Genomic DNA, 24,814 nt, shown 5'->3' with positions numbered 1-24,814 from the left:
GGTGGGAATCGGAAAGTTTCTCAATCCTATCTGGAGTCAGGCAGGGCTGTCCTCTCTCCCCTGTCTTGTTTATTTGCTGTATTGAACCCTTTGCTGAGTCTATTAGGAAGGATGCGAGCATAAGAGGGGTGACAATCCCAGACAGTGGAGGCACTCAGGTTAAAACCTCCCTGGACATGGATGACGTCGCGGTCTTCTGCTCGAACCCGCTGTCTGTGCGCAGACTGATGAGCATCTGCGACCAGTTCGCACTGGCCTTGGGAGCAAACGTTAACCACGGCAAGAGCGAGGCCATGTTCTTTGGGAACTGGGCTGACCGATCCTTTGTCCCCTTCGCCGTCAGGTCAGACTACCTGAAGGTGCTGGGGATTTGGTTCTGAAGGGCCGGGGCATGCACCAAAACCTGGAAGGAGCGAGTAGCCAGGGTACAACACAAGCTGAGCATGTGGGAGCAGCAACTCTCTGCATTATGGGTAAGAACCTGGTCATCAGGTGCGAGGTGCTCACGTTGTTGCTGCAAGTGGCACAGGTCTGGCCCATACCCCATTCCTGCGCTGTGGCGATCACCCGAATCATTTTCCCCTTCATCTCTGGATCCAAAATGGACCGGGTCCAAAGGGACACGATGTTCAAACCTCTGGATAAGGGCGGGCATAATGTACCCAATATCACCCTCATCCTGATGACTACCTTCGTGTGCGGCTGCATCAAGCTGTGTGCAGATCCCCAATACGCCAACACCAAGTGTCACTACGTGCTGAGATTCTATCTGTCCCCAGTGTTGTGAAGGAAGGGCCTGGTCGCATTGCCGTGGAACGCTCCATCTAGTTGGACTGTGCCGTACCACCAATCCTTCGTGGAACAGTTTCTGCGGAAAACACCTTTGACCACCAATCCATCAGGCAGTGGTCTGCACGGAATGTCCTCAAGGCCCTACGGGAAAAGGAGATGGTGGATCCTGTCGGATGGTTACCCGAGCAGACCGCCAAATCATTTGGCGGAATGCCTCATCACCAGAACTTTCAAACAAGCACCAAAGTGCAGCTTGGCTGGTGGTGAGAAGAGCCCTCCTCGTCAGATCCTTCCTGCACGGCCGAAGTTTCAACCCCCTCCGCACAATGCCCTCGAAGTGGCTGTGGTGGGGGTGAGACGCTTGCACAGCTTCTTCTGGAATGTGTCTTTGCAAAGCAGGTGTGGAAAGAGATGCATTGGTTTTTGTCGAGGTTCATCCCAAGCAGCTCTGTAACACAGGAGTCTGTGCTCTACGGGCTGTTCCCAGTGACACACACCGAGATAACCACAACTGCTGCTGGAGGACGATCAATTCGGTGAAAGACACTCTTTGGTCTGCCCAAAACTTGGTGGTCTTCCAGCGCAAAGAGTTGTCCACGACCGAATGTTGCAGACTGGCACACTCCAAGGTCCAGGACTACGTGCTGAGGGACGCACTAAAGCTTGGGGCAGCCACAGCAAAGGCTCAATGGGGAAAGACCACCATGTAAGCTCCCCCCACCAAGCTGAACTGAGGGGCTGCATCCATGGAAAACCCCTCAAACTGGAGCGGGAAAATTTTCGTTTGCCGTAAAATGTATATGGCATGAAAAATGAAATGGAAGGGTTGTGAGGCAACTCACTCCTGTATTGAAGGAAACTGACCTCCTTTGCACTGTTTGTATTTTTTGACTTGGTGCTGTTTGGAACTGTTTTGTCATGTATTTTTTACAGATCTTTATGAATAAAGTATATTTTGGAAATAAAAAAAACATTTCTGCAAGTAAGTGTTGTCAATTGCGGCTGCTTGAGCTCTGGGTTTGGAACTTGAGCAGCAGCTGGAGACACTGCTGTGCATTCATGAGGAGAGTTACATGGAAAGAATGTTCAGAGATGCGGTTACCCCACAGCTTAAGAGTACGCAGGGAGAGAGGGAATGGGTGACCACAAGGCAGTCAAAAAGTATCAGGCAGGAAGTGCAGGACACCCCGAGTGCATCTCACTCTCCAGCAGGTATTCAGTTCTGAATACGGAGGACAGTGATGCTGCACCAGGTGAGTGCAGCCAGATTCAAGTCCATGGCACCATGGGTGACTCAGCTGCAAAGGTGGGGACAGGGAAGATTGGAAAAGCCAAAGTGATAGATGATTCAATAGTGAAGGGAACAATCAGCTGTTTCTGTGGCCACAGACGTGAATCCAGGAATGGCGTGTTGCCTCCCTGGTGCCAGGGTCAAGGATGTCATTGAGCAGTTACGAAGCATCCTGAAGGGGGAGGGTGAACAGCCAGCATTTGTGGTCCACATCGGAACCAACAACATAGGTAGAAATAAGGATGTTGTCCTGCAGTCAGGATTTATGAAGCTAGGTAAGAAATTAGCAAGCAGGGCATCAAAAGTAGTAATCTCTGGATTATTCGCAGTGCCAAGCGCAAGTGAGTACAGGAATAAAAGGATAAGACAGATGAATGTGTGGCTGGAAAGATGGTGCAGGAGGAAGGGCTTTAGATTCTTGGGACAGGTCACACGGATTGCAGTTGAACAGAGCCTGGACAGAGTTCCTTGCGGGACATTTTGCTCGTGCTGTTGGCGAGGGTTTAAACTCATTTAGCAGGGGGATGGGAACTGGAAGGTAGAGTCAGATGGGACAAAATCAGAAATGAAAATGGAAGGCAGAAAATTAATGGATGATTCAGGAAGAAAGAGGAAACAAAGGTTAGAAAATTTAAAAAGAGTTTGGCAGTGCTCAAGCATATCTATTTCAATGCAAGGAGTATAGAAAATAAAGCAGATGAGCTGAGGGCACAAATAGACATGTGGCAGTATGATATCACAGCTATTACAGAAACATGGCTTAAGGAGGGACAGGAACAGCAGCTCAAGATTCCTGGTTGCAGGGTTTTCAGATATGATAGGGAGGGGGACAAGAAAGGAGGGGGGGGGTGGCAGTTTTGCTCAAAGTAACTATTACAGCTGTGAAGACGGATGATATGTTGGATGGTTTATCAAATGAGGCCGGATAGATTGAGCTGAGGAACAAAAAAGGGGCAATCACACTGCTGAGAGTGTGCTCTCGACCCCCAAACAGGCGATATAAGAGCAGATATGTAGGCAAATCTCTGAGAAGTGCAAGAACAACAGAGCAGTAATCGTAGGGGATTTTAACTACCCCAACATGAACTGGGATACTTTTAGTGTGAAAGAAATTGAGGGAGCAGAATTCTTGAGGTGCATTCAGGAGAACTTATTTAGCCAATATGTAGCAAGTCCAACAAGAGAGGGTGCAGTTTTAGATGTCGTTTTAGGAAATGAAGATAGGCAGGTGGAAGGAGTGGCAGTGAGAGAGCATTTTGGTGGCAGTGATCATAATTCAGTCAGTTTTAACATAATTATGTAAAGGACAAGGATAGAACAGGAGTTAAAGTTCTCAGTTGGGGCAAGAACAACTTTACTAAGCTGAGGAGTGAGTCAGCAAAAGTGAACTGGAAACAACTACTTGAAGGTAAATCAATGTCAGAGCAGTGGGAAGCACTCAAAGGGGAGACTCCAGGGGTTCAGAGTCAATATGTTCCCACAAAGAAAAAGGGTGGGAAGGCAAAATCTAGAGCCCCATGGATCTTATAAGGTAGTATTATAAGGCAGTAACGGAAAGCTTATGCCCGACTCAGAGAACTCAATACGACTGAAAGCCGAGAGGTGAATCGAATGTGGAGGGGGGAAATCAACATTGAAATTAGGAAAGCTAAGAGAGGGCACGAAAGAATATTGGCAATCAAAATCAAGGTTCGCACAAAGATGTTTTATCAATACATTAACAGAAAAAGGATAACTATGGAAAGAGTAGGTCCCATAAAAGATCATGAAGGTAAACGCTGTGTAGGGGCAGAAGATGTTGGCACTGTTCTTAATAAATACTTTGCATCTGTCTTCACAAAAGAGGGTGATGATGCAGATATTGGAGTTAAGGAAGAAGGGTATGAAGTATTGGAATTGATCAATAGAGGGAGAGAGGACATATTAGTGACAGGACATACAAATAGCATATTTTTAAGTTGATAAATCACTGGGGATGGATGAAATGTACCCCACGCTGTTAAAAGAAGCAATAGAGGAAACATCGGAAGGTTTGACCATCGTTTTCCAGACCTCACTGGATACAGGTGTGATGCTGGAGGATTGGAAGACTGCGAGCATTGTACCTCTGTTTAAAAAGGGAGTGAGGGATAGACCGAATAATTACAGGACAGTCAGTCTAACCTCAGTAGTGGGCAAATTATTGGAATCTATTCTGAGTGACAGGATAAAATGTCACTTCGAAAGGCACAGATTAATCAAGGATAGTCAGCATGGATTTGTTAAGGGAAGATCTTGTCTGCCCAACCTGATTGAAATTTTGAAGAATTAACAAGGAAAATAGATGAGGGTAGTGCAGTTGATGACGTCTACATGGATGTAAATGTAGGAGGCATGATCAATAAGTTTGCAGATGACACAAAGATTGGCTGTGTGATAAATAGCAAGGAGGATAACTGTAGGCTGCAGGAAGATTTTCATGGTCTGCTCAGATACACAGAAAAATGACAAATGGAATTCAATCCAGAGAAGTGTGAGGTGATGCATTTGGGGAGGTCAAACAAGGCAAAGGAATAAATGAATAAGAGGAAAATGCTGAGAGGTGCAGAGAAAGTGAGGTACCTTGGAGTAAATGTCCACAGATCCCTGAAGGTAGCAGGACAGGTCGATAAGGTGGTAAGAAGGCAATATGGAATCCTTTGCTTTATTAGCTGAGGTATAGAATATAAGAGCAGGGAAGTTATGCTGGAACTGTATAAATCATTAGTCAGGCCACAACTTGAGTCCTGTGTGCAGTTCTGATCACCTCATTACAGAAAGGATGTAATTGCACTAGAGAGGGTACAGAGGAGATTTACGAGGATGTTGCCTGGTCTGGAGGGCATTAGCTATGAGGATAGGTTGGAGAAACTCGGATTGTTTTCACTGGAACGAGGGAGGTGGAGGGGCGACATGACAGAGGTTGACAAAGTTATGAGCGGCATGGACAGAGTGGATAGTCAGAATCTTTCTCCCTGGGTGGAAGAGTCAGTTACAAGGGGACATAGGTTTAAGGTGCGAGGGGCAAAGTTTAGAGGGATGTGCGAGGCAAGTTCTTTACACAGAGGGTGGTGAGTGCCTGGAACTTGCAGCCGGGGGAAGTGGTGGAAGCAGGTACGACAGCGACGTTTAAGAGGCATCTTGACAAATACATGAATAGGATGGGAATAGAGGGATACGGACCCCGGAAGTGCAGAAGGTTTTAGTTTAGGCAGGCATCAAGATCGGCGCAGGCTTGGAGGGACGAATGGCCTGTTCCTGTGCTGTACTGTTCTTTGTTCTTTGTTAGATTGACACATTGCATTTCAATCTGCTAGTGGGTGTGATTTTGACGTGGGATTGAAGTATCTGACTGTCAGTGGGACTCAATCGGGGTGAAATGGAAAAAACTTCTTTCTCTCCTGCTTTGTTTGTTTGTTGGATTGAAAATGTGTCTCTGGAACTTGGGATCAATGTGAGCCTGACTACTTCTGCAGTCTGAGACCAGGGAATTGATGAACTATCTGTACTCTGAGTGATAATGTACCTACTGTGTGTGAGAGGAGCTGGCTGCACTGTTCCTTGTGCCTCGAGTGCAGCAACCATCACATTCATCACAATATCTTCAAGTATTTGCCTGTATGAAGAAAAAAATATATCTGATAACTCAAGAACAGATGCGGTGCATAATATCAAAGAGGTCAATTTAATTTCTCAATCAATAATCATTTAGAACATCCACAAATGAAAACCGGTGTCATTATCTGCCTCCACTGAAGTACTGAAGCTCCCAGCTCCTGCATCGCAAGTGTTCTGGGCAGATCCATCCAGACAAAACACTGCACTGGGATCGTCCCAACTGCTCTCTGCTCTACATATATTTCCAGCCATCCTACTCCACATGCAAAATTTTTTTTTAAATGAAGCTCGATATGTATATCCCTCGATTCCTTTCTCCACATACAATTGTTCATTTGTTCCACCTCCCCTTCAGTGCATCGATACTATTCACCCCAACCTCTCCCTGTGATAACAAATTCCAGATTCGAACCATTCACTGCGTAAATACATTTTTCATGAATTCCTCATTGGTTTTATGAATGACGATTTTATATTTTGGCTCTTGTTTCAGACGCCACCACAAGTGGAAGCATGTCTCCATGTATTCTATAAAAGCCCTTCACTATTTCCTCACTTTTTTCATTTGTTTGTGGAATGTAGGCATCACTGGCTATGCGAGCATTTATTGCCCAATCCAAATGACCCTTGACAAAGTGGTGGTGAGCTGCCTTCTTGAGCCGCTGCAGTTCTTGAGATGTAGGAACATCAACAGTGCTGTTTGGAAGGGAGTTCCAGGATTTTTACCCAGCGACAATGAAGGACTAGCGATATAGTTCCAAGTCAGGATGATCTGTGAATTGGAGGGGAATTTGCAAGTGGTAGTGTTCCCTTGCAACTGCTGCCCTTGTCCTCCTCAGTAGTAGAAGTTCCAGGTTTGGAAGGTACTGTCAAAGGAGCTTTCGTGTGTTGCTGTAGTGCACCTTGTAGATGGTACGCACTGCTGCTACTGTGCATCAGTGGTGAATGGGGTGATTGTTGAAGGTGATGCTTGGGGGCAATCAAGCAGGCTACTTGAGTGTTGTTGGAGCTGCACTCATCCAGGCAAGTGGAGAGTATTCCATCATACTCCTGACTTGTGCCTTGTGAATGGTGGATAGGTTTGGGGAGACAGGAGGTAAGTTACTCACCACAGAGTTCCTAGCTTCTGACCTGCTCTTGTAGCCACGGCATTTATGTGGCTGGTCCAGTTCAGTTTATGGTCAATGGTAACCCCCTCCCCCCCCCACAAATGTTGATGGTGGGGGATTCAGCTATGGTAATGCCACTGAACATCAAGAGGAGATGATTAGATTCTCTCTTGTTTGAGATGGTCATTGCCTGGCACTTATCTGACGTGAATGTTACTTGCCACCTGTCAGCCCAAGCCTGGATGTTGTCCAGGTCTTGCTGAATCTGGGCACGGGCTGCTTCAGTAGCTGAGGAGTCATGAATGGTGCTGAACATTGCGCAATCATCAGTGAATATCCCCTCTTTCGGCCTTGTGATGGAGGGAAGGTCATTGATGAAGCAGCTGAAGATGGTTGGGCCTAGAACACGAGCCTAAGGAATTCCATCTGTAATGTTCTGAGACTGAGATGATTGACCTGAACAACCACAGCCATCTTCCTTAGTGCTCGGTATGACTGCAAACAGCAGAGAGTTTTGCCATGATTCCCATTTACACTAGTTTTGTTAGGGCTCCTTGGTGCCATTAATGGTCAATGGTTGCCTTGATGTCAAGGGCAGTCACTCTCACCTCACAATGCAATGTTTCTTTAACTCTAAAATAAAAGCAAAATTCTGCAGATTCTGGAAATATGAAATTTAAAAAAACAAAAATGCTCAAAATACTCAACAGTTCAGGCAGCATATGTGGAGAGAGAAACAGAATTAACATTTCAGGTCTGTGTCCTTTCATCTTACAATATGTTTTATGTCCGAGTATGTAATGGTCAGGTTCATTCAGTTTGCAGGAATGGAATTAATACTGTGTCTTCCACGCTGACTATTTGTGAGATTTGTGGAGTGATGTGTAACATGGAGCTCAGTCTGTCGTCTGGGTACATTATTGAGATTAATTCTGTACTTTACAATCAGGTACTGTTTGTCTGTTCAATCTGACATTGAATTTGTAGTTATGGCTGCTCTCTTGTGAGAGTGACACAGTGTCTTGCAATCTGATAGTGGGTGTGATTTTGGACTGGGATTGATGTATCTACCTGTCAGTGGGACTGTGTTCCGGTGAAATGGAAACAAGTTCAATCTTTCCTGCTCTGTGTGACTGTTGGATTGACTGTTGGTCTCTGGAACTTGGGATCAGTGCCGGTCTGACTACTTCTGCTGGCGGCGATTGTGGAACTGATGTCTCTGCTCTCTGTGAGTGATACTGTACTTACTGTGTGTGAGGAGCTGGCTGCACTTCCTCTTGTGTCGAGGAATCACGACATTTATTCTGCTTCCATCAAGTATTTGCCTGTAGAAAGGAAATGCATTTATTCTAATTCAGGAAGAGATGTGGTAGAAGATACAAAAGTGACCAAAACAATTTTTCAATTAATAATCATTATGAACAATCACAAAGGAAACCCAGCAATGCAAACAGAGTCAGTGTCTGATTCCACTGCAGTCCTGCGGCCCCCAGCTACTGCATACCAGGGGCTTTGGCCATTTTACAACAATTAAATGACATCCAGAAACAATCCACTGGGCCATGAATGGGACTGACCGACGGAACAGGGACTTTTACACAGGTCAGATTTCCAGTTCCCGCTCCCATGGTCTAACCGTTCAAGCGAAACCAAACAGCCACTGTTTAAAATGTGTCCTTCACACTTCTCACCTGGTGCCTATAATAGATTCTCTTTGTGTAACTCCCCACATCCTGACTGTCCGCTTCTGTTTCCACACTTCACTGTCCAATAACAAGCAACTGTGGGATGAGGCTGAATCGCTCTCTTTGCGCTGGCACGGACATGATGGGCCGAATGGATTCATTCTGTGCCGGTATTTTTCCATGTTTCTGTTTGCGGAATTGTTGCAGAAATCTGCGCCTGCGCTCCCCTCCCCCAGCACTGCCTGTGAGCGGAAGAAGGTGGTTTAAAACAGCCGCCAATGGAGAGATCCCGGTCCCGGTGGAAGGGAACAAACAGCAGCCTCCTTCCAGCAGCACATCGCTTTTGGAGCGTGTCCGCAGATCGACTCAGAGATCACCATCGAGTCCAGGGCAAGTTCAGGGGGAGGCGGGGGCTGTTTGTAAGAGGCGGAGTGAAGCGGAAACTGGTCCCGGAACATGGGGTGAGTGGGGGAAGGGAGAGGCCATTCTTGGGTTGTGTGTGGACAAGGGGATGGAGACAGAATGGGAAGAACCTGTTACTGCAGTGCAGTCAAACAATGATAATATTTGTATTGCTGGTCTTCCTTTGTGGGCGTTTATAATTATTATGAGAGATTAAACTCATTAAAATCCTGTTTCTTCTACCTCACCAGTATTTGAATTATAGACATTCTTTTGTTCAAAGAGGCAAATAATTGAATGAACCAAAATAAATGTGATGTTTCCTCCACCAAGTTACATGGAAGAGTGTCACCAGCTCCTTCTCACACACAGTCCGTACATTATCACTCACAGAGTGCAGAGACACAGACAGGTCATCAGTTCCACAGTCTCAGACAGCAGAAACAGATCCAGGGACACATTTTCAATGCATCAATCAAATGGAGCAGGAGAGACGCACGTTGTTTTCATGTCACCCCAACTCAGTACCACTGACAGGTAGATACACAAATCCCAGTCCAAATTCTCACCCACTATCAAATTATCAGTGTGTCAATCCCACAATAGTGCAACCTCAGCGACAAATTAAATAAACATAGAACTGACACATGGTTCCTGTTTCAAAGTTACAGAAATAACCTCAATGAAGTGCTCCGAGATTCAAGTTAAATAACAGCCTAATATTTACACGGGTTTTGACTTTATTATCAGTATTAATTCCCATAATGTGTCCAGACATATACATTAGATACAAATCTCAACTGCATAATCAGATTGCAGAGGGACAAACTCAGATTCCACTTTAAAACTCATCCGGATTGTGAAACTAAAAGATACAATATAAATTTGATTAGTATAGTCTGAGCGATAATTTACATACCAGTCCGAAAACCTCATATAGTGTCAGATGGAAGATCCTGTACAATTCCAGACAGAGCTCATTTTACATGCAAGTCCAAGATTCTCACTCAGAGTTAGTTGATCAGTACAGCCTGACTTACACTTGCACACCAATCCTGTATCAGGTTGTAGGATACATTATATTTCACTATTGTGTTCACAGTGACAGATACTATTTAATACTGGGCAAAACCTCAAACAGGATTTATGTATCTACCTGTCTGCTTAAACCCTACCACATCAGTGGCCTGTTGCTGTGCTGAATTTTTATGTAGAATAAATCCAGACTTGCACCATCCCTTGGACGGAAGGTTAAATAATGAATCCCACAATCACACAGAGTACCAGACACTGACAGATAGAAAGTGATTTAGAAACACATACTCAGTGCCAGATGCTGAAAGGTATTGGTTGATTACTGCACTCACTGACAGTACCTCAGCCTGAGTCATCGAAAGCAATCTAACACACAAATAGTAGCACTGAGAGATTGAGAAAGAGTCCAAAACTCAGAGTAACAGACACTGATAGACACAATCTGAAAACTGCACGCACATGGATACAGTATTGGCTAACTCGCAAGAAACAGAGTGGGGATAATTGGGGAATTTTCAAATTGGCAAACTGTAACTACTGGAGTGCCACAGAGATCAGTGCTGCTGCCTCAACCTTTATGGTCTATATTAATAACTTGCATGAAGGGACCGAGTGTAAATCCAAATTTATGGATCGTACAATGAAAGGTAGGAAAGCAAGTTGTGAGAAGGACACAAAGTGTCTGCAAAGAGATATAGCTAGGTTAAATCAATGGGCAAAAGTTTGGCAGATGGAGTATAATATGGGAAAATGTGATATTGTCTACTTTGGCAGGAAGAATAGAAAAACAGAATATTACTTACATAGAGACAGACTGCAGAATGCTGCTGGACCAAGGGATCTGTGTGTCCAGGTACATGAATTACAAAAAAGTTAGCATGCAGCAAAAGCAAGTAATTAGGAAGGCAACTGGAATGTTGGCATTTTTAGCGTGGGGAATGGAGTTTAAAAGTGGGGAAGATTTGCTGTAACTGTACAGGGCATTAGTGACATCCCAACTAAAGTACTCCACACAGTTGTGGTCTCCTTACTTAAGGAGGGCTATACTTGCATTGGAATCAGTTCAGAGAAGGTTCACTCGGCTGATACTTGGGAAGTTGGATTGTCTTATGAGAAAAAGTTGAGCAGATTGGGCCGAAACTCACTGGAGTTTAGGAGATTGAGAGGTGATCTTATTGAAACCTATAAGATTCTCAGTGTGGCTGGACAGGGAGATGCTGAGAGGATGTTTCTCCTTGTGGGGGAATGTCGAATTAGGGGCCACAGTTTCAAGATAAGTGGCCTCCCATTCAAGAAGGAGATGAGGAGGAATTTTTTCGCTCAGAGGCTTGTTCATCTTTGGAATTCTGTTCTCCAGAGGACCGTGGAGGCTGGGGGTCATTGAATATATTCAAGGCTGTGATAGACAGATTTTTGATCTACAAGGGAGTCAATGATCATGGGCGCAAGGCAGGAAAGTGGAGTTAAGGCCACAATCAGAACAGCCCCGATCTTATTAAATGGTGGAGCAGGCTCGATGTGCCAAATGGCCATCTCCTGCTCCTATTTTGTATCTTTTTATCTTCTTGCGCACACACACACACACACACACACACACACACACACTCAACCAGTGTGTGGCAGTGAATCTAGAATTAATCCCACTTTCGTACAAAATACCAGAGACTGAAAGGTACAGAATAAATCCCACAGATACAGACAGTATGACTGACAGGTACAAAATGAATCCCATGCTCACGCACAGCACCAGGGATTGAAAGATACATGTGATTCCCACCCTCACAGAACAATATCAGACTGAGTTACAGAATGATTTCCACATTCACATAGAGCACCACTGACTGCTAATTCATTCATCCCACAATCACACACACTACCAGAGGCCGACAGATACAGAATGTATCGCAAACTTTCACAAAGTACCAGTGAGTGACAGGTACAGAACGAATCCCACATTCACAAACTGTACTAGAGAATGGCAGATCCAGTAGCAATGACCAATTCAGAATGAACTCCAAATTTACACATGACACTAGAGATGGAGAGATACAAAATTAATTCCACATTCACACTGCACGAGAGACTGATAGTTACAAAACGGATCCAGAACATGCAGACAGTGCCCGAGACTGACAGTTACAGAATGAAGTAAACACTCACATACAGTACCAGAAATGACAGAACTGGAATTGATACCACACATATATGCATTACCAGAGATGGAGCAGACAGAATGAATCACACACACATAACAAGAACAGAGATAGAGCTATACAGAATGAATCTCACACTCATGTACAGTACAACAGATTAAAAGGTAAACAATCACCCTCAAACACACATACATCACCAAGGGTCAGTTCAGAATGACTACAAAACTCAAATAATGTGTTAGATGTTGAAAGATGCAGATGAATACAAAACTCACACAAAAGATACTAATAGATACAGCCTGAAAACTGCACTCAAACACAGTACAAGGGACCGACAGATACTGAATGAATCCCACACTCATATTCAATGCCAGAGACTGACAGATGCAGAATGGATGTCACTCTAAACTTCTTCTTCGGAACTCCCTCGGGAATGAGGATGACTTTCTTCCACTCCAGGGTTGTGTGTCCTTAGGTAACTGAATAGTCTAATTCTTGATCCACACACTCGGCCACAGGTGGGGCAGATGGTGCTTGGTGAAGTGGGTGAATGGGATTCTCCAATTTCCAAATACTCCTTCCACTGTTTGCATTTGGTTGCTTCCTGGGCATGTCGACGAATTTCAAACTGGCTGGCACCTTCGCGGATGCTTCTTCTCCATTTTGGGTGGTCTCAGGCAAGAGATGCCCATGAATCAGTGCAGATGTCAGGGCTTTTCAGGATGTCTTGAAGGAAATTCTTGTAATGTTTCCTCTGCCCTCCTGGTAGCTTCTTGCCCTGATGGAGTTCAAAGTAGAAAGCTTGATTTGGGACTCTGGCGTCAGGCATGGGGATGATGTGGCCCATCCAACATAACTGACTAGCCATGACCAGTGTCTCCATACTGGGGATGTTGGCCTGAGAGAGGACACTGATATTGCAGCGCCTGTCCTGCAACTGAATTTGCAGGATCTTGCGGAGGCACCACTGGTGATATATCTCCAGGCCTTTGAGATGTCTGCTGTACAGTGTCCATGTTTCTGACACATACAGGAGGGCACGTAACACTGCAGCCATTTCAACCATGAGCTTGGTGTCTGATTTGAGTTCTTTGTCATCAAACATTCTTTTCCTCAGATGACTGAAGGCTCCGCTGACACGCTAGACGTGATGCTGCGTGTCATTGTCGATATCTGCCCTTGGTGACAGGAGGTTCCCAAGGTATGAGCAGCGATCCACATTGTCCAGTGGTTCACCGTGGATCTTGATAGTCGAGGGGCAGTGTCGGGGAGCAGACTGGTAGAGGACCTTTGTCTTCTAGATGTTTTGCTTAAGACCAATTATTTCATACACCTCCGTGAATGCATTGATCAGGGTTTGACGCTTGGCCTCTGAGTGTGCACAGACGCAGGCGTCGTCAGCATCCTGCAGCTTGATGACAGAGGTTGGAGTGGCCTCACATCTGGACTGGAGGCAACATCGGTTAAATAGTTTCCCTCTCGTCCTGTAGAGTAGATCTAAAGAACAGCTGATGGGCTGAAAGAACACTGGAACAACAAAAACTTGCTGAAAGCCACGACATGTGTGGATTCTTCAGCACAGTCAAGAGCATGCACGGCCCACGTACCCAAGGACCTACCCCACTGAGAGCAAAAGAATGGAGTGACACTGATCAAGGACAGATAGGCAATCTGCACTCGTTGCAAGGAGCACTTTGAAAATTTCCTCAATTGTGACTCAGTCCTTGATGCAAGTGCCCTTGACCGCATTCCACAGCATGCTACCCACCGTGCTGTCAGCACAATCCCAGGCTGACAGAGATTGAAAAGGCCATCTGACAGCTAAAAAACAATAAGGCCACTGGCATAGATGGAATTCCCAACAAAATTCTAAAATCTGGCAGAGAAGCACTTTTGACACAAATACATGGTCTCATTTCCCTCATTTGGAAGGAGGAGAGCATGACAGGGGATCTCCGAGACACTGTAATGGTGATCATCTTTAAAGAAGGTGACAAGACTGACTGTGGTAACTACAGAAGGGTATCCCTGCTGTCCGCCACAGGGAAGGCCATCACAAGAGTCCTTCTCAACTGCCTCCTCCCCGTGGCTGAAGAGCTCCTACTGGAATCACAATGTGGATTCTGTCCATCAAGAAGCACAATGGACATGATCTTCACAGCAAGACAACTCCAAGAAAATGTAGGGAGCAGCAACAACCTTTCTACCTGGTCTTCTCTGACCTGACAAAGGCCTTCGACTCCACCAACCAGGAGGGATTATGGAACGTCCTCAAATTTGGCTGCCCAGAGAAATTCATCATCATCCTCTGATGACTGCATGATGACATGCAAGCTGTAATCCTTCCCAACGGACTTAACATTGACCCAATCCCAATGCAAACTGGGGTCGAGCAAGGCTGTGTAATTGCACCAATGCTCTTTTCCATCATCCTTGCCGCAACACTCCACCTCATCTCCTCATTCTCACAGTACCAGAGACTGACAGATACAGAATGGATGTCACACTCACAGTACCAGAGTCTGACAGATACAGAATGGATGTCACACTCACAATCCTAGAGTCTGATAGATACAGAATGAATCCACACAGCACCAGAGACTTATTTTCTTCTTCTTCGGCCTCCTTGTCTCGAGAGACAATGGGTAAGCGCCTGGAGCTTGTCAGTGGATTGTGAAGCAGCGCCTGGAATGGCTATAAAGGCAAATTCTGGAGCGACAGACTCTTCCACAGGTGCTGCAGATAAATTTGGCTGTCGGGGCTGTTATACAGTTGGCTCTCCCCTTGCGCTTCTGTCTTTCTTCCTGCCAACTGCTAAGTTTCTTCGACTCAACACACTTTAGCTCCGCATTTATGGCTGTCCGCCAGCTCTGGCGATCACTGGCAACTGACTCCCACGACTTGTGATCAATGTCAGAGGACTTCATGTCGTGTTTGCAAACGACTTTAAAGCGTAGACATGGATGGTCGGTGGTTCTGATACCAGTGACGAGGTTGCTGTATAATGTGTCCTTGGGGATCCTGCCATCTTCCATGTGGCTCACATGGCCAAGCCATCTCAAGCGCCGCTGGCTCCGTAGGGTGTATATGCTGGGGATGTTGACCGCCTCAAGGACTTCTGTGTTGGAGATACGCTCCTGCCACCTGATGCCAAGGATTCTCCAGAGGCAGCAAAGATGGAATGTATTGAGACGTCGCTCTTGGCTGACATACGTTCTCCAGGCCTCGCTGCCGGAGAGCAAAGTACTGAGGACTCAGGCTTGATATACTTGGACTTTTGTATTCCATGTCAGTGTGCCATTTCCCCACACTCACTTGGCCAGTCTGGACATAGCAGTGTTCTCGCACCTACACTGTTTGGGATCTTCTTCTCCCTGCTGCTCTCACATGCGTTCAAGTCTTCAGAAGAATGAATTTTCCTCCACACAATATCAAATGGCAGTTTGTTCAACCTTGCCCGTCTAAGAGCGAAGACCAAAGTACAGAAAGTCCGCATCAGGGAACTCCTCTTTGTTGACGATGCTGCATTAACATCCCACACTGAAGAGTTTCTGCAGAGACTCACTGACAGCATTGCAGCTGCCTGCAACGAATTTGGCCGAACCATCAGCCTCATGAAAACGACCATCATGGGACAGGACATCATAAATACTCCATCCATCAATATGGGCGAACACGCTCTGGAAGTGGTTCAAGAGTTCACCTATCCAGGCTCAACTATCACCAGTAATCTGTCTCCCGATGCAGATGTCAACAAGCACATGGGAAAGGCTTCCACTGCTATGTTCAGACTGGCCAAGAGAGTGTGGGAAAATGGCGCACTGACACGGAACGAGAGACTGAAAGCTACCAAATTACATAAAACACTCAAACACAGTAGCAGAAAGTAAAAATAAACGGAATTAATTGCACAATCACCTGCAATAGCAGAGACACAACGACACAGAATCAGTCAATAAGTGTCCTCCCAACAACAGCCAGGACATTACCAGGGAGCTTTACACAGGGAGCGACTGTTTTACTATAAACTGAGACTGGAGAGAGTCTTTGTGAAATATACTTACGGATTGCAGTAAGGGTGTTTGTGATTGGTTGCAAATATTTATTCTGATTGGAAGGCGGAAGACAACAATTAGAAAACTACAATTTAAAACCGTTTTGACAACACTCCCAATCACCCAATCACAATCTTTACTTTCCCCCATCCCTCATTAGCATATAGCTGTGGGATTGTCTATTTAATCCGCATTCGGAAGGGGTTTGGTTTATTTCTGTGTCTGAAATTGAATCTGAAGATGGTTAAGGAGAAGAAGAAAGCAGCTGCTAAGATGGGCGCCAAGAAAACTGTGAGTAAACCGTCAGCAAAGGGCGGCAAGAAGCGCAGAAAGTCGAGGAAGGAGAGTTACTCCATCTACATCTACAAAGTGATGAAGCAGGTTCACCCCAACACCGGCATCTCCGCCAAGGCCATGAGCATCATGAACTCGTTTGTGAACGATATTTTCGAGCGCATCGCGGGTGAGGCTTCCCGCCTGGCCAATTACAACAAGCGCAGCATCATCAGCTCCCGGGAGATCCAGACCGCCGTGCGCCTGCTGCTGCCCGGGAAACTGGCCAAGCACGCCGTGTCGGAAGGGACAAAGGCGGTGACCAAGTGCACCAGCTCCAAGTAAAACTGCACAATGGACCAAGCCCATTATACTGAGACTGTAACCCTTCATTCTAGATTGCCCAGCTAGAGGAAACATCCTCCCAGCATTTACCATGTCAAACCACTGAGCATTTTATCCGCCAGTGAGATTACCTCTCACTCTTCTGAATTCTGGGGAATAGAGGCCTAGTCTATTCCATCTCTTCTCATAGGACAATCCCCTCATCCTAGGAAGCAGCCGAGTGGCACGTCTCTGTACTCCCTCTAAGGAAAGTATATCCTTCCTTAGATAAGGGGACCAAAACTGCACAGCACTCCAAGCGTGATCGAACGCTGTATAATTGCAATTAATACCCATACTCTAAACTCTTTGCAATAAAGACAAACATATCATTTGCTTTCCTAATTGGTTGAGAACCTGCACGTTAACTTTCTGTGATTCCTGGACAAGGACACTCGGGTCCCTCTGAATGTAATCATTTCCCAGTCTCTCACTAATTTCAAAAGTGTTCTGTATTGCTGTTTTCCTGCCAAAGTGTGTAACTTTACACTTCTCCCCATTATATTCCATCTCTCACATTCTTGCCCACATACTTAGTCTGTCTAAATCCCTTTTTTCCCCTTTGCATCCTCCTCACAGTTTACTTTGCCACCTCACTTTATATCATCGGCAAACATGGATAACATGACATTCGGTCACCTCATCTAAGTCATTGATACAGAATGCAAATAACTGAGTCCCGAGCACCAATCCTTGCAGTATCCAACTACTTACAGCTTTCCTGCCGAAAATGACTCGGTTATTCCTGCTCTCTGTTTTTTGTCTGTTAACTACTACTCAATCTATACTAATATATTATCCCCAAATCGCGTGGGACCGACATTGGTGTAATAACCTCTTGTTTGATAACTTATTGAATGGTTTTTGAAAATCCAAACAGACTACATCCACTGGTTCCCCTTATCTACCCTGGCAGTTACAACATCAACAACTTCTAATAAGTTTGTCATTGACAATTTCCTTTTAAAAAATCCATGTTGACTCTGCCCAACCATATTCTGATATTCCACATCACCATTTACCATGTCTGTAATAATAGATTGTAGCATATTCCCCATTGCTGATGTCAGGCTAACTGGCCTTTAGTTCCATGCTTTCTCTCTCCTTCCTTTCTTGAATAGTGTGGATATGTGTGTTACCCTCCAATCCACAGCTTCCAGAATCCAGGAATTGTTTTTTATAAGGAACGGGAATAGCTGTGGGAAAATGAATCCGAGTAATACTATTCTGAGTCCACTGTACGATTCAGGTCAAATAATAATTATCAATAAAAAGGAGCAAAATCAGAGTTCAATTTAACTTTAATTTGAAGGAAATCAGCGTTGGAAATATGTTTATTCAAATTATCCACTTCTTGCTTTGGGAAACAAAATTCCTTCGAGACAGCAGCCAACTCAGTTCCGATCTTTCAGTTTCTCATCTGAGGAATTTAAGGAATGCCAAACTGCAATGGCTGGGAATCAAACCCGGGCACAGCTGCTTGGAAGGTCATTGACCTGAAACATTAACTCTGTTCTCTCGCCACAGATGCTGCCTGACCTGCTGAGTATTTCCAGCATTTTCTGTTTTCATTCCAGCTGTTTGGAAGGCAGCTATGCTCACTGCTCCAACAGCATCGCTCACATGGAGCAATACATTGAGTCTTTCTGTGGACTTTGGGACTGGGCCGCTCTCTTTTGGTCTCTGATGCTATAATCACAGCCAATAAAATACTCAGCTCAGTTCCAGGTGTTTAAAACTGGTGAACTGATCATCAGAACGCGTGTCAAAATATCACCTCATCTTCCCCTGGTTCTTTTAACAATTCTGTGTCCATTGGTTACAGACCCTTCTGCCAGTGGGAACAGTTCCTCTTCAACCCATTAGAATGTAGAACACAACTATTAAATATTACATTAACATCTCTGCACCAAGAAGAACGACCCTAGCTTTGCTACAAAAACAAGAAAAGCTGGAATCACTCAGCAGGTCTGGCAGCATCTGTGGAAAGAGAAGCAGAGTTAACGTTTCGGGTCAGTAACCCTTCTTTGGAACTGACAAATATTGGAAAAGTCACAGATTATAAGCAAGTGAGGTGGGGGTGGGGTAAGAGATAACAAAGGAGAAGGTGCAGATTTGGCCAGGCCACATCGCTGACCAAAAGGTCACGGAGAAAAGGCAAACAATATGTTAATGGTGTGTTGAAAGACAAAGCATTAGTACAGATTAGGTGTGAAGACACTGAATATTGAACAGCAGCAAGTGCAAACCTGAAAAAAACCTGAAAAAAAAAACAGTGGGTAAGCACACTGAACAAACTAAGATGAAATGAAATAAATGCAAAAAAAGATAGTAAAAAATGTAAAAAAAGAATGTAAAAAAAAGGAAGAAAAAATAACTAAAAATGAAAGTAAAATGGGGGGCTGTCATGCTCTGAAATTATTGAACTCAATGTTCAGTCCGGCAGGCTGTAGTGTGCCTAATCGGTAGATGAGATGCTGTTCCTCGAGCTTGCGTTGATGTTCACTGGAACACTGCAGCAATCCCAGAACAGAGATGTGAGCATGAGGGCAGGGGGGAGTGTTGAAATGGCAAGCAACCGGAAGCTCAGAGTCCTGCTTGCGGACTGAGCGGAGATGTTCCGCAAAGCGGTCACCCAGTCTGCGCTTGGTCTCCCCAATGTAGAGGAGACCACACTGTGAGCAGCGAATACAGTATACTACATTGAAAGAAGTACTAGTAAATCGCTGCTTCACCTGAAAGGAGTGTTTGGGGCCTGGGATAGTGAGGAGAGGGGAGGTAAATGGGAAGGTATTACACCTCCTGCGATTGCAGGGGAAGGTGCCCTGGGACGGGGACGAGGTGGTGGGGGTATTGGAGGAGTGGGCCAGGGTGTCGCGGAGGGAACGATCCCTTCGGAATGCTGACAGGGGAAGGGAGGGGAAGATGCGACTGGTAGTGGCATCACGCTGGAGGTGGCGAAAATGGCGGAGGGTGATCCTTTGGATATGGAGGCTGGTGGGATGAAAAGTGAGAACAAGGGGAACCCTGTCACGGTTCTGGGAGGGAGGGGAAGGGGTGAGCGTAGAGGTGCGGGGAATGGGTCGGACACGGTTGAGGGCCCTGTCAACCACAGTGGGGAAAATCCTCGGTTGAGGAAAAAGGAGGTCATATCAGAAGCACCGTCATGGAAGGTAGCATCATCAGAGCAGATGCGTCGGAGACGGAGAAACTGGGAGAATGGAATGGAGTCCTCACAGGAGGTAGGGTGTGAAGACGTGTAGTCGAGGTAGCTTTGCTATCCTTTCACGCATCTCTAGTGCCATTCTAGTCAATCTCCTCTGCACTCTCTCTCAGGCCTTGATATCCCTGCTAAAATGTGGAATCTAGAATTAGACACAATGCTCCAGCTGAGGCCGATAACCAGTGAGATTTATAAAGGTTCAGCAGAAACTCGTTGTTTGTGCCCCGTATTCCTATTTCTGGTTTCGAACCCAGTGTCGGCTCTGAGCTGTAGAAACTGCCTGAATAAATATTTCTGCCCAATAAAGCGCTCAACTTAAAGGCCGGAATGTGAGAAGCTGCTGAGAATAAGAGACCCTCGCAGCCAGGCGTCATTTCCCGGTTGATTTTTCAATAGAAACTGGGGCTGGAGAGAGTCTTTGGGAAATGTAATTCCTGAATGCATTGAGAGAGTTTGTGATTGGTTGCAGATATAAAACTATTGTGACATCACTGCCAATCACCCAATCACAATCTTTACTTTCTCCCATCCCTCATTAGCATAGAGCTGTGGGATTGTCTATTTAATCCGCACTCGGAAGGGGTTTGGTTTATTTCTGTATCTGAAACTGAAAATGGTAAGGTCCCCCCACCAAGCTGAACTGAGGGGCTGGACCCCTGGGAAACCCCTCGAACGTGTCGGGAAAATTTTCATTTGCTGTAAATGTAAAAATGTAATTGGCATGACAAATGTGAAATGGAAGGGTTGTGAAGCAACTCATGATTGTGCTGAAGGAAACTGATCTCCCTTGCAATGTTTGTATTTTTTGGTGCTGTTTGAAACTGTTTGGCAATGTATTTTTGACAGCTTTTTATGAATAAAGTATATTTTGGAAATAAAAAAAAGAGAAGAAAGCAGCTCCTAAGAAAGGCGCCAAGAAAACCTTAAATAAACCGTCAACAAAGGGCGGCAAGAATCGGAGGAAGGAGAGTTACTTCATCTACATCTACAAAGTGATGAAGCAGGTTCACCCCGACACCGGCATCTCCTCCAAGGCCATGAGCATCATGAACTCGTTTGTGAACGATGTTTTCGAGCGCATCGCGGGTGAGGCTTCCCGCCTGGCCCATAACAACAAGCGCAGCACCATCAGCTCCCGGGAGATCCAGACCGCCGTGAGCCTGCTGCTGCCCACGGGAGCTGGCCAAGCACGCCGTGTCGGAAGGGACAAAGGCGGTGACCAAGAACACCAGCTCCAAGTAAAACTGCACAATGGACTGAAAAACATCCCAAACACAACGGCTCTTTTAAGAGCTGCCCACAATCTCTGAAAAAGCTGCATCCGACATCTTTATGAAATCACTTTCAGACAATGTATAATATAATAACGGTCCCACTGCTGTGTTTCATTTCTCCTGTTATTAACCGAACACGAACCCATAATCTGATCACCCGCCTTCACTTTTTTTGCTTAAAGCTGCTCTTAATCTGGTTTTTCACAGCCCCTGAATGACCGCATTAACAGCTGATTTCAGCGGTAAGGATTAGACCTTAATCCCTTCACTGATTAATCATTTTATTAACAGCAACTCTCCGCAGTGTAACAGCCTGGGATGGGATTATTACAGAGCAAGTTAAGGGCCGTTTGAGGACTTGATCCGGCTTCCTCTTTTCAGAGAAGGACACTGGGCTCTGATTGAATACTGAACTGAGTATTTCACTTCAGGCCAATGCAGGCCCCACCCGTGAGTGTTTGAAAGCGATTGTGGAATGAGTCACAATTTAAATAACATTTTACAAGTTGAATAAAACAAAATCAAGAGATGGGACTTTAAATCTTTGACGAAGGATGACATTTATTTTAATCCCTCCTTTCCGGCAATGAACTTGGTGGGCTTTTTGAAATTGACAAATTCTCTGCTTCTGAAGTCGTGGCGGGTAAATCCCGCCCTCTTCTGTTGGTCAGTGACCTGACTGGTGAAGAATATAGGCAAATGGAATTAAGTACCGACCATTGAGGAGAGTTCTCAGTCTTTAAGTAAAGTAAATGCTGTGGAAATTATCCATTTGTGAAAGTATTTGTGAGATTGTGGAAATGTCTGGAGTAAAGACCGGCGGGAAAGCTCGGTCCAAGGCCAAGTCTCGCTCCTCCCGGGCTGGACTGCAGTTCCCGGTGGGCCGTGTTCACAGGCTTCTGAGAAAGGGCAACTATGCTGAGCATGTGGGTGCTGGAGCCCCGGTCGATCTGGCTGCTGTGCTCGAGTATCTGACCGCTGAAATCCTCGAGCTGGCCGGTAACGCGGCCGGGACAACAAGAAGACCCGCATCATCCCCAGACACCTGCAGTTGGCTGTCCACAACGAGGAGGAGCTGAACAAGCTGCTGGGAGGGGTGACCATCGCTCAGGGCGGGGTGCTACCCAAGACAACCAGCGCTCAGAGCTCCCAGAAAAAGTAAAGCAGACAAAATGCCATCTAATAAACCAAAGACTCTTTTCGGAGCCACCCACAGTCTCTGTGAAAGGGCTGATTACTGTCTGATTCCAGCATGTCAGTAACAGAACAGAATAGGAACTATTCAAAATGTTTATGAGCAACTATTTCAGTGGCTTCTCACTGTCCCCCTGATCCCTGTGTGAAGGGGAATTACCAATAGTCTAATTTATTCCTTTCCACACCGAGTTTGCGTTATTGGTCCCTTAAGGATTGCTGAATGGAGACATTTACCGCCGGTTACAGATAAGAAGTGGGGGAAAAACTGACAGGTTAAAGCTGTGCGTAAAATAGCGCCAGGAATTTGTGGCGATAATAGCGGAATAAAGAAAGGTTTTTAAAGGTTGGTGGAAAACATTTTACGAACAACTTTAAATAGATTTTCCAGTAATTCACTTTTTTCCGACACTGAAATTGGCGCCTTTTTCGAATTCAAACGTTCTGCCAATTTCGACAATTTAAGCCAATGATTTGCTGCATTTTCCCTAATTCGAGGCTCTACGATTGGTTAAGAAATGCGAATGGGAAGAGGGTGACCAATCAGAAGTGAGCGCGGGCTCAAACTGCGTGAATTCCAGGTCCCTGAATGATTGAGCTGAAACTGATCAGTTTCACAAACCCTGTCAGTTTCAGTGCAGGAAACACCGTCTCGGGGGAAATAACATCACAAGTGGGTCTGGTGCCAGTGACCGATTCAACGGCTGCTGCAAAAGTCCCGGATTCCCTCATTGCAGCGAAATCATTTTGAAATTCTATGAAAACAATGGGTGATTCTGGAGGAGTGATGTGGCTTTTCACTGAGGGCATGTGTCGACTGGGGAAATAACTAAATGTCGAGTCTTGGGCACTGTTTACACAGCCCGTTTAGAAAATCAGATCCACTGCACATCCTTGCTGCAACTGAAATGTCAATTTCGGGGATTCCAGTTTTCTACCCGAACACAGCACAGATTTATTCCAGTCAGTTCTGAACAGCCTATCACATCTGCCGTTTCCAGCTCACTGCTCTCTCTGTGAGACGGTGGGTGGCTCGTGGATGAGCCTTTGTTGGGCGTTTGCTGGAAAGGGTCGAGTTGTGCGGCCCTGCCGTTTCAGAGCGTACACCACATCCATGGCAGTGACCGTCTTGCTTTTGGCGTGTTCAGTGTAGGTGACCGCATCCCTGATCACATTCTCCAGGAAAACCTTCAACACCCCGCGAGTCTCCGCATAGATCAAACCCGAGATCCGCTTGTCCCCGCCACGGCGAGCCAGGCGGCGGATTGCTGGTTTGGTGATGCCGTGGATATTATCAGGAAGCACTTTGCGGTGCCGCTTTGCTCCGCCATTGCCTAGTCCTTTCCCTCCCTTACCTCTGCCAGACTTTCTTTTATTAACTTCCAAAATATACTTTATTCATAAAAATCTGTAAAAAAAAAATACATTACAAAACAGTTCCAAAAAGCACCAAGTCAAACAATATAAAGAGTGGAATGGAGATCAGTTTCCTTCAATACAGGAGTGAGTTGCCTCACAACCCTTCCATTTCATTTCTCATGCCATGTACATTTTACAGCAAACAAAAAATTCTGGCTACAGTTCGAGGGGTTTCCCATGCATCCAGCCCCTCAGTTCACTATGGTGGGGGGACCTCACACTGTGGTCTTTCCCCATTGAGCCTTTGCTGCAGCTGCCCCAAGCTTTAGTGCGTCCCTCAGCACGTAGTCCTGGACCTTGGAATGTGCCAGTCTGCAACATTCGGTGGTGGACAACTCGTTTCGCTGGAAGACCAGCAAGTTTCGGGCAGACCAAAGGGCGTCTTTCACCGAATTGATCGTCTTCCAGCTGCAGTTGATGTTTATCTCGGTGTGCGTCCCTGGGAACAGCCCGTAGAGCACAGATCCCTGTGCGACAGAGCTGCTTGGCATGAACCTCGACAAAAACCATTGCATCTCTTTCCACACCTGCTTTGCAAAGACACATTCCAGAAAGAGGTGGGCAACCGTCTCTTCCCCACCACAGCCACCTCGAGGGCATTGTGCAGAGGGGGTGAGACTTCAGGCGTGCAGGAAGGATCTGACGAGGAGGACTCTTCTCACCATCAGCCAAGCAACATCTTGGTGCTTGTTTGAAAGTTCTGGTGATGGGGCATTCCGCCAAATGACTTTGGAAGTCTGCTCGGGGAACCATCCGACAGGATCCACCATCTTCTTTTCCCGTAGGGCCTTGAGAACATTCCGTGCAGACCAGTGCCTGACGGACTGGTGGTCAAAGGTGTTTTTCCACAGAAACTTTTCCATGAAGGATAGGTGTTACAGCACAGTCC

The 24,814-nt window shown here is 45.8% G+C and overlaps 1 protein-coding gene and 1 pseudogene across 1 annotated transcript in view; one reads left to right on the top strand and one right to left on the bottom strand.

The window, feature by feature from the left end:
• LOC137361690 (histone H4-like) overlaps positions 1–23,865 on the bottom strand; it is a gene marked incomplete at its 5' end in the record, with an annotated part of 33,939 nt that extends 10,074 nt beyond the window's left edge. Inside the window, one exon of the mRNA XM_068026393.1 lies at positions 23,632–23,865. Coding sequence (XP_067882494.1) covers positions 23,632–23,865 — 234 coding nt within the window. The remainder of the gene's footprint in view (positions 1–23,631) is intronic.
• On the top strand, positions 22,113–23,059 carry LOC137361662 (histone H2A-like; annotated as a pseudogene).
• Positions 23,866–24,814: the final 949 nt, after the last annotated feature.

Source organism: Heterodontus francisci, unplaced genomic scaffold (assembly GCF_036365525.1).
Source record: "Heterodontus francisci isolate sHetFra1 unplaced genomic scaffold, sHetFra1.hap1 HAP1_SCAFFOLD_91, whole genome shotgun sequence".
Lineage (NCBI taxonomy): Eukaryota > Metazoa > Chordata > Chondrichthyes > Heterodontiformes > Heterodontidae > Heterodontus > Heterodontus francisci.
This window is presented reverse-complemented; position numbering and strand designations above follow the sequence as displayed.